The sequence below is a fragment of the Bombina bombina genome, chromosome 4, assembly GCF_027579735.1.
Source record: "Bombina bombina isolate aBomBom1 chromosome 4, aBomBom1.pri, whole genome shotgun sequence".
Lineage (NCBI taxonomy): Eukaryota > Metazoa > Chordata > Amphibia > Anura > Bombinatoridae > Bombina > Bombina bombina.
This window is the reverse complement of record NC_069502.1, coordinates 319,305,078-319,316,714: the sequence shown is the minus strand read 5'-3', so window position 1 is coordinate 319,316,714 and position 11,637 is coordinate 319,305,078. Positions and strand designations below refer to the sequence as shown.

Here is an 11,637-nt window from a genome sequence, read left to right as displayed (position 1 = left end):
AGAATTAATCTTTTTCAAAATAATTGAACTGCAAACCCCATTGTTGCCATTAAAATAACGTTTAAAACATATAGGGACAGAATACAAATGATGCGCTAAATATTGCTTTCATGAAAGAGATATTTGCCTTTCACTCTGTAATACTAGTGCACCCTAAGGTGGGCTGGTATTACAGAGTAAGCGAAGGGTTAAGTACCGCAACAATGACAGCATATTTTTAAATATATATGTATTTGACTATTTATACTGTATATATTTATGTGTAAATATGAGTATATATACATATTATCACATAAATATATACGTATATAGTAATATACATATATATTTACTGGGAACACACAGTTCCCATAGACGGCAATGCAAAGGCACTTTTCAGTGCCGTTTTTTTTCCAACACCTTACTCCCACCAACTTTAGACACCAAAAACTGCCTAGTGCAGTTGTTTTTTTTATTTAAAAAAATGCTAAAACAAATTTTTTAAATAAAAAAAACTCTAATTTCCTCTATTATGAGGGCATTTGGGGCACTTTTAGAATATAAACTAGAGATCGGATCTCTGGTTAATTTTCTGATCACTAGCTGGTTAATTATCGCACGCCCGCGAAGATGCACACTAATTTAGCGCTCCACTTGTAATCTGGCCCATAGTTTATATTACATTAAAATTAATTTGTATGTATTTTAAAATACACAAATCACCTGGAAAATAAATTTGATTTTGTGTAAAATTAACCAGTTAATAATATAAACAGAACAGAAACATTTTTTTGGCTGCCAAAAGAAATTATCTCAGTCCTACAGTACTCTAGGTGAGAAATTATTTAAAAAAAATAATTTATAACAAAGAACTATCCCTTTATGAAAAAAAAAAGTTTATAACAAAATTAAACTTAAAACTGTAGTTCATGTGCAAAAAGTATATTTCACTATAATTATTACATAAATGACTGAGGGTCCCAGAATTCTGGTTAACTGTTTCGCAAAACAAAAAAGTGTTACAAAACACACCAAAACTACATTACAAAGTACAGTTACACTCATAATACACTATCTAATAAAAATTATTCAAAACAAATATAGCCCAACAAGTTATAAGGGCTCAAAGATATGAGGTCTCAGGTAGGCAAAGGGCATTAACCTAGAGATACATACATATACCTATCTCTTAATATATATATATATATATATATATATATATATATATATATATATATATATATATATATATGTGTGTGTGTGTGTGTGTATATATGAATTTATTTATATGTATATATAGATGAAAACATGTAAAATTATATTTATGTAATATTCATATTTAATAGTGTTATACTATGTATTTACAGTAAATATTTCACATTCCAATGTTCTGCACATAGGGGAATATGTTATATGTATTTATAAATTGATATTCCTATATATATATATATATCTGTATGTGTGTATATATATATATATATATATATATATATATATATATATATATATATATATATATAAATCATGTGTATATATATATATATATATTCAGCTTTTTGCGTGTATCGGGTTAGCACTTGTGCGCAAATAGTTTACTTTCAACTTGTACTACGAGCGCTACCCGACACGCGTAAAAAGCTTACTAGTGGAGTTAGCATGAGAGCGGGAGTGTTAAATAACGCTCCCCTTGCAATCTAGCCCTGATAAATTAAGAATGCATAATGTAGTGGTGTCTAATCGGCAGCTAAGTAGTCCCTTATGAAGCTCAGCCTTGTTGATTGCAACAAGCCAGGACATACCTTGTGCATCCCACATGATTATTTGCCTATGCAGCCTATAAGGGGAATTGGTACATATCATTGATATAAAGGATATGCTGATACCAAGCTTCTTCAAATTCATGGTGACATTATAGGATACAAAATATAACCAGATCTATATCAATGTTTTAAATATGTATTCTAAAAGCAGATTGCGGAAACAATAAAAGTAATAATACCCTTTTATCCCACAGGAACATTTTTATCTAAAGTCAGACGAGGAAACAAAATGGAAGTCTTTATTAATGGAACCCTCTCTATTCCAAGTGTAAGCCTAGAGGATAGGGGACAATATCTGTGTGTGGCCTCAAACCAACATGGCTCTGACCGGTTGCTTGTTACACTTTCTGTCATAACATACCCACCAAGGATACTACAGGGAAGATATAAAGAGATTACAGTGCACTCAGGGAGTTCTGTTAATGTAAAATGCCAGGCTGAGGGTCGACCTTTCCCTACCATTACCTGGATATTGGCTAATAATGGCACCATTGCATCTGAAACTACAGTGAACAACCTTCGTGTTTTTATGCAGTCAAATGGCACGCTCACAATCAAAAGTACAACAATATATGATCGTGGGATTTACAAATGTATAGCAACCAATCAAGCTGGAGATGATACCCTTACAGTAAAGATACAAGTAATTGCTGCACCTCCATTTATTGTGGAGGAGAAAAGAGAAACTCTTCATGCTACACCAGGGCAGAATCTAAAAATCCCTTGCACAGTGAAGGGAAACCCTCATCCCAGCATTTACTGGGTAGCTTTTGATGGGACAAAAGTGAAACCTTTGCATTATGTAAATGCAAAACTTTTCCTATTTTCTAATGGGACACTTTTTATCAGAAATGTGGCCTCTTCTGACAGTGGACATTATGAGTGCATTGCTACCAGTTCTACCGGATCTGAAAGGAGAGTTGTTAATCTCGTTGTGCAAAGCAGTGATACGATTCCAAAAATAATTAATGCCTCTCCAAAGACTACAGAGATGAGTTTTGGAGGTAAACTAATGCTAAACTGCACTGCAACAGGAGAACCAAAACCAAGAATACTATGGAGGCTACCGTCAAAAGCAGTAGTAGATCAGTGGCACAGGTAAGAACAAATATAAACAGAACAATGAAAAATTTACTGTAGTTGACTCACAACCTTCCTATGCAGGATTTTCATGTATCTCAAGGATGGTTAAATTTGTTTAAAGCGCTATGTATCTACCCCTTAATTTTGTATCTGTGTTATTCCTGATAATTGATCAGTTTCTTAAAGGGACTCTAAAGCTAAAATCAAGCTTGATTTGGATAGAGCATGCAGTTTTAAGAGACTGTCCAATTTACTTGCATTATCTAATCGTGCTCAGTATTTTTATGTGTACACTTTCTGAGGCCCCAGCTATAACTGAGCAGGTGTAAAAGTTTACAGTGTATACGCAAGTTAGTCTGTGATTAGCTGATGGCTGTCACATGATACAGGGTGCAGGAAAATTTAAGTACATTTTGAAATTTATAAAAAAAAAAAAAATCTACTGCTTATATAAAATTCAGAGTGAGTGCTATTGCATTGTCTTTTTATCATTCACTTTTTGATTATGGATTTCTACTGTATTAATGGTCCTTTAACCCCTTGCGCCATATGGACATAGATACTACATCACATAGTACTTTGCCCAGTGTACTGTGTTGATGTAGTACCTACGTTCAGAACAGAGGTGCCTTTTGTGGTCCCCGCTGTCAGCTTAGACAGCAGGACCCGCAACCAGGGGGCAGAAGGCATCTGCCTTCATATGGTAAAGGGGAACTGATTGTGCTCCATTACCATATAAAGCCAGATCACCAATTGATACAGAGAGTGACACTTGTCTGTGTCACTCTCTGTAACTATCACCTGTTGGTGCCGAGTGGGAGTGGCGGCAGGTAAGGAGCAAGGCGGGTGGGCAGCCCACCAGAGGAGGGAGGGGCTATGGTTATGAAGGGAGAGTGAGGGATCGAGCCCTTTGCTGCAGAAACATTTGGGCTGGGGTTTAGAAAGGGACCCTATACTACTGAAAAATATACAAAATAAATAAAAGTATAAAATAAAATACAAAAAAACTTTCACCTAGATTACTAGTTGTGCGTTCGTTTTTTTAATGCTGAGTGTTAAAACAGCACCACAGCCATTACAAGTCTTGTCGGTATAGCTATACCCCAAGCCTTTTAGCCTGTACCGCAACGTCAGTACTGCACTCGTAAAAAAAATTTCATGGGACTTCCATAGCGCTGCCATTACGAGTTTTGCGGTAAGGCTAAAAAGTGAGTGTTAAACTCTAAAACGACAAGATCCGTAACAAAATCTAATGTCAGTAGTTATGAGTTTTACGCTACAAAGCTGTAACATAGAACTCATAACTAAAGTGTTAAAAAGTACACTAAAACCCATAAACTACCTATTAACCCCTAAACTGCCACCCTCTGCATCACAAACACTATATTCAATTTATTAACCCCTAATCTGCTGCTCCCAATATCGCCGCAACTTTAAAAAAATATTAACCCCTATTCCGCTGCTCCCTGACATTGTCACCACTATAATAAAGTTATTAACACCTAAACCGCCACCCTCCCGCATCGCAAACACTATTTAAATATTATTAATCTGCTGTCCGCCCACATCACCCCCACTATACTAAAGTTTTCAAGCCCTAATTCTGCCGCCACTATAATAAACCTATTAACTCCTAAACTACAAGCCCCCCCCTACTAATTGCGTTAGGAGCTGAACGCTGCTTTTTTGCAGGTGTTAGACTTTTTCTCAGCCGGCTCTCCCCATTGATGTCTATGGGGAAATCGTACATGAGCACGTACAACCAGCTCACTTTTTTTCAGCCGAATCATCCCCATTGATTCCTATGGGGAAATCGTGCATGAGCACGTTTTGCCTGCTCACCGCTACCGTAAGCAGCGCTGGTATTGAGGTGAGATGTGGAGCTAAATTTTGCTCTACGATCAATTTTTTGCGGCTAACGCCGGGTTTAAAGAGACCTGTAATACCAGTGTTGTTTGTAGGTGAGCGGTGAGCATAAACTGTGCGTTAACCCCGCAAGCCTTACCGACAAAAACTCGTAATCTAGCCATTAAAGAAATACAAAATGCCTTTACTGGAATAGTTTAACCTAGGGCCATTTCCTTTTTAAAAAAAAAACAAGCAAAAAAAAAACAATGCCTCACAGTATTCAGGCTTATTATGTCAGTCAGAAGATGAAATCATATTGTTTAAACTCAGTAATAGGCAATCTATAGATCCATTACATTGGTTTACTGTGTGGATAACAAGAACCCAAACAAAAGACATGTTAAAACAATATGAGCTTTGTCAGCTTCAGCACATTATTTAGGGTTGATAAATAACCCCTTACCAGGCAAAGAATGTTTTGTTTATCAGCTAATGTTGTATTGAACTAAGGAGACTGAAGCTGAAATTACTTGTGAGAGCACAAAGACATCTCTGTTATTTCTTTTCCTACAGCATCATAACTGTACAAACCATACAAAATGGTTAATGGTTAAGTTATAACCAAAAGTCACCATGTGGTAAACTTTATTTGCTCCTTAATCATGACAAATCAGTGAGTACATGGCTGCAAGAGCTCTGTAACTATCATACTTCCATTAACGAACAAGATATATTTACAAGTAAGAAATACAATTATTAATTAATTACATTGAATTAATATAGGATGCTGTAATAAACTTATAAAAAGACAATGTATTCAAAAAATATTCAGTATATTATAATTCTAAAAGAGCAGCATTTAAATATGTTAAAACATTTTATTTCTTATTTTTTAAATAAGAATTATTTATCAGAAAATTATATTTCTGCATAATTGATACTTTTGTATTAAAACACATAGATTAAAAGGTGCAATTCCCAGATATATATTGGAGGAGAGGGGCAAGCCTCTGCAATGCAAGCCTGAATATGGCCTAGATAACAAGTGGATCGTAAAAATGGTATCACTACCGTGCCTAAATATCACTAGAGCACAATCAATAGCACTTCCATTTTTAATTCCATATTACAAGTAAAATATTAGCACTCGAGCGAAAGCCTAGAGCACGCTGACATCTACAAGTTAGATTGTGCAGTCATGCTAAATGCCTCTCATATATGGGGAGCACTGAAAAATTTAAGTCCTGGCTTTCGCTCGAGTGCTATTGCTATGGTGTGCTAAAACAAAGCTATAAGACTGCAGTTCTTCACTAAGTTTTAAAGTATGCTTTTAGGAGAGATAGATAGATAGATAGATAGATAGATAGATAGATATATAGTAGCATTTGGTTAAGCTATTTGCTATGCACCTTGCATGCTAATTTTATATTTTAGACTTAACAGACACACACAGTTACACCCTTGACTCTTTAACCCTTCCCATGTCATATACCTTATCTCTATCAGCCTAGTACCCTAGCTTCTCTTATTGACCCTTTGTTTCACATTTATTAAGCCCTAATATTCTATCCACCCATTTCATTTCCATAGTATTTGAAGGTATATTTGAATGCATAAGAACAAGCACCAATAGTTAATACCATGTTTTCAAAATTGTGAGATGTGGAAGTAATATTTTGGATTGCACGCAATAATATGAGCACAATGATACTGCTTCTACTGCTTTTTCTCTTGCTATTGAAAATATTGGTATATGTTCTGGTATCCTACTTCCAAGATTTCTCTTATTCTACTGCCTATAACTGTAATCGGTGCGTTTACAATAGAACACCCTGTTTTAAAGATGTTTTTACACACATAATAAAAACCCCATACAATGTAATTTTCCATTTATATCCAGTATTCAGAACTACCTACTGAGTCTCTGAGTCTACATTGTGGATGAACCAAACATAATAATTATTGACTACAGCTGTGTGGCCAGCCGCACAATTGTAGCAGGAAAAATTTCTCAGCAAGAGTGATAGATAATTCTCTTCACACTAATTTGATGTCATACTTCTTACCACTAATGTGTTTCTTACATATAATTCTAAAAGGTAAATGGAATTGAGAAGCTGATCAGTATCATTTGTTTTAAACAAACAATAATATTTGCAAAATACATAGAATCATACATGTAAGTACTGTAGAAGCTGATGCATGTTGGTTTATGCAATAAATCCATATATAGAATCATTGCTTTTGTTGGATTTCAGTTCTGTTGTCAAGGTTAGAAGCGCTATCATTGGCCCAAACATCACATGTACCAACATCTCACCACCATTCTACAATAATGGCAATCTAGGAAGTATGAGTAAATTGGTTTTATTGTGTAAAACAAGTTAAAATTATGCATTCTTTTTACATGACCTTAGCGTTATTGTTAGTGCACTGTGCAAGTCAGTGTAATGGATCATAAGAAACAGTCTAGTAAAGGAATAAAAGTGTGAGATTATATATGCAATTCCTGTGGTTAATGCAAAACTTATATACATAGGGGCCTATTTATCAAATGTCTGTCCGACATGATCCGATCAACAGATCATGTCCAACAGACATCGCTGAATGCGGACAGCATTACGCTCTCCGCATTCAGCATTGCACCAACAGTTCTTGTGAACTGCTGGTGTAACGCTGCCCCCCTGCAGATTCACGGCCATTCGGCCGCTAGCAGGGCGTGTCAATCATCCCGATCTCTGCTGTCCACTTTCTCAGAGCAGGCGGACAGGTTATGGAGCAGTGATCTTTAGACACAGGGCTTTAAGCTCCATACGGAGCTTGATAAATATGCCCCATAAAGTTAATGCAAAATCGACCTATCTATGTATATTCATTACATATTTTCTATTTTTTCTTGCCAGAATGGGAAGCCGAATTCAAGTATATCCAAATGGTTCCCTTGTTGTTGAATCAGTGAATGAGAAAGATGCAGGCGATTATTTGTGTGTAGCAAGAAATAAAATGGGAGATGACCTGATATTGATGAAAGTGAGTGTGACAATGAAACCTGCCAAAATCATTCAAAAACACCAGCTTATAAAAGAAGTTCCTTATGGAAAAGAATTTAAGGTAGACTGCAAAGTCTCTGGATCGCCAATACCAGAAGTATCCTGGAGCTTGCCAGATGGCACTTTGATAAATAATGTACTCCAAGCTGATGACAGTGGTAGACGGAAACGAAGATACATTCTTTTTGATAATGGAACTTTATATCTTAATAAAGTAGGTATAAATGAAGGAGGAGATTATATATGTTATGCTGAAAATACCTTGGGTAAAGATGAAATGAAAGTGCACATCACAGTAGTGACAGCAGCTCCACGCATTACCCTAAATCAAAAGACACATTTTAAAGCAAGAGCTGGACAAACAGCTGTTTTAGACTGTGAAGCTAATGGAGAACCCAAACCTAAAATGTTTTGGTTACTTCCATCAAGTGATATGATTGCAACTTCTCATGAAAGATATGTTTTACATGATAATGGGTCCCTGTCAGTAAGTCAAGTTAAATTGCTGGATGCTGGAGAATACATGTGTGTGGCTCGTAATCCTGCAGGCGATGACACCAAGCTACTAAAGTTGGAAGTTCTATCAAATCCACCACTTATAAATGGATTGTACTCAAATAGAACAGTAATTACAGACACAGCTATAAAACACTCTAGAAAACTCATTAACTGCAAAGCAGAAGGATCACCACCACTTCAAGTCATGTGGATTATGCCAGATAACATTTACTTGACGGCACCATATCATGGAAGTAGAATAATTGTGCATATGAATGGAACATTGGAAATCAGAAATGTAAGACCTTCAGATACAGCTGAATTCACTTGTGTTGCTCGTAATGATGGAGGGGAAAGCATGTTAGTTGTGCAGCTTGAAGTCATTGATATGCTTAGAAGGCCAATGTTTAAGAATCCATTTAATGAGAAAATAATAGCTAAACCAGGAAAAATGGCCATACTAAATTGTTTTGCAGATGGGAATCCTGCTCCAGAAATATTATGGCTCTTGCCAAATGGGACACGGTTTTTAAATGGACAGAAGTATTCTAAATATCATACAGGAAGCAATGGTACTTTTATTATTTATAGTCCAACAAAAGATGATGCAGGAAAATACAGATGTGCAGCGAGGAACAAGGTTGGTTACATTGAGAAGCTCATTATTTTGGAGGTTGGCCAGAAACCTACAATTCTTACACATCCAAGAGGGCCAATAAAGAGTATTATTGGGGAAACACTTGCCCTACATTGTCTTTCTGATGGAATACCCAGGCCCAGAGTAATCTGGACCCTTCCAAGTGGCTATATGATAGACAGGCCTCACGTCAATGGAAAATATATGCTGTTTGAAAATGGTACCTTAGTCGTTCAAGACACAACCATCCATGATAGAGGAAACTATCTTTGTAAAGTTATGAACAATGCAGGGGAGGCAGCAATTAGTGTGCCTGTTATGATTGTAGCATATCCTCCAAGGATTACAAATAAACCTCCACAGAGCCTACATACAAGAGTCGGCTCCGCTGTACATCTCAACTGCATGGCCATAGGGATACCAAAGCCAGAGATCAGCTGGGAGTTACCAGACCTCTCTGTATTATCAACGGCTAGTAAAGGTCGTCCCACAGGAACTGAGCTTCTTCATCCGCAAGGCACATTAGTTGTTCAGAATCCACAAAGTTCTGATTCCGGAATGTACAAATGCATAGCAAAAAATTCTCTTGGTACTGATACTAGCACAACATATTTGAGAGTAATTTGATAAACTGAAGAACAAATAAAGACTTCTTAATGAACAAAATAAAAATATGGATTTAGCTGATTTTTTTAAAAATAGGTTTAATATGGAACAGCTTTTATACTATCCAGATTTTTGACATGTTTTAAAAAGATAAAGACTTACAATACAATGCTGATGCAAGAGGCTCTGAAAAAGGACAGACTTCATTAAAACTATCATTTTAAGCATCTGCAAAAAAATTGAGAATTGATAGCCAAGGCACTTTTTTTTACCCCTTTTACCAAATAAAAAAAAAATAAAAAAACTGTGAAAATAGAGAATTACACTATATCAAAGAGTATATTCAAATGTTGATGATGGACAATCTGCGCTCCCACTTACCAAGTGTATTTTATTTACAGCTCATGTTACCTTAATGGCATAATCTGTTAATAAGAGGGCACATCAAATATTTATAAAACAATTTAATATCTAGGAGTGGTTGTTTACTTTTTGCATATCTTTCTTGATGTATGTACAGTACTTTACACTTGCTATAAAAAGCAATAGTAATAACAGATATTGTAACAATATAAATATCTATTATTTACATTGGTTATTTTGTAATTTTGAAACAGAAAATGCAAAGTATTTTATATACATATTGTAACAATGGCAGCTCCAAAATAGTCCAGGTATTTGTGTCTGTTTGTGCCCATTACATATCAGAGACAACAAGCTTTCTGAAATCATGTTTCTAAAATCTGAAACTTTTACTTTGTTCAAACAACCATGTTGGTTTTTACTCAAATGGAAATTTTTTTTTTTTTATAAATATTTTATTAATATATATTGATCCAAGGGTAGAATGTTTGGAATAAATTCCAGATACATCTCAGTTTACCTGTGTTTTGAAGGCTGAATTTGACACAGTCAACATTTAAGGAGCTTTTCTATTGCATAATAGTGTTTAAAAGAGAATAATATTAGATAAAAATACACTTGATGTTGGTATCATATCTATAAACAATCTCAGGACATGGTATTGCTAAATATCATAGACGTAAACAGACACATTATGGATATGCTATATTTACATTAAAACAAATATTAAACTTAAATATAACATTTGCAACATTTAATTAAAAAAGAAAAGAAAAAAGAAATCTTGCAATTCTTCACTCAGTTGTCTGTCTACAAAATGGACCTGTGCAGAATCATTTAATAGTATATGCATCCTGTAAAACGCTATATTAAGAGGATCCAGGACTTTTTATAACATCAGTTACAAAGTCACTTATATTTACCTAAAGAAAAACTAACATGTCAGTGTTAAAAATAGCAGTAGCAACTTCACAGCTAAATGCAACCAGCCCATACCAACATACTAACCACCTGTCAATGCATCATCATCAATAGCCTATTACCATAGTACTTTTTAATGTAATTATTATAAATGTTATTTTATTTACATTTAAATGGATATTAAAAATAAAAACACCTTTTTTTTTACAGCAGATGAAGAATAAAATTGATATTCCACAGAAAATCAATGTGTGCTACTGTTCTTGTTCATAATTGAAGAGTTACTGTAGAATACATATTTCAAACTATTATGCAATTTAAATACAATGTTTAAACAGATGAAATGAAGTCCAATATAAAATTATTTTTGTTTTGTTTAGGATGAGATGTTATATAGAAGAACAGGGTCAAATAAAAATATACTTACTGGTAAATTATTTTTTTCACAAAACTGTATAAAAAAATGTATAGTATATAGCATGTGTGTCTATATTTATCCAGCAAAACTTCTTCACGTCTGTTTTTTCTGTAAATTGCAGAATAATCTCTCTCAGATAGATAGATAGATAGATAGATAGATAGTTGGATAGATAGATAGATGTTAGATAGATAGATATAATAGATGAACATAGAGAGGCAGACACAGACAGACAGGCAGAGAGATATATATATAGATAGATAGATAGATAGATAGATAGATAGATAGATAGATAGATATTATGGATGGATGGATGGATATATGAATTGAATCAGCCAATAGAATGAGAGCTGCTTAAATCCTATTGGCTGATTTGAACAGCCAATAGGATTTTAGCAGTCCAAATTCCTATTG

The 11,637-nt window shown here is 34.8% G+C and overlaps 1 protein-coding gene across 2 annotated transcripts in view; it reads left to right on the top strand.

Moving 5' to 3' along the window:
* IGSF10 (immunoglobulin superfamily member 10) overlaps window positions 1–11,049 on the top strand; it is a 252,301-nt gene extending 241,252 nt beyond the window's left edge. For both annotated transcript variants that reach the window (XM_053710042.1, XM_053710043.1), the window contains 2 exons: window positions 1,994–2,897; window positions 7,634–11,049. In XM_053710042.1, coding sequence (XP_053566017.1) covers window positions 1,994–2,897; window positions 7,634–9,542 — 2,813 coding nt within the window. In that variant the 3' untranslated portion in view covers window positions 9,543–11,049. The remainder of the gene's footprint in view (window positions 1–1,993; window positions 2,898–7,633) is intronic.
* Window positions 11,050–11,637: the final 588 nt, after the last annotated feature.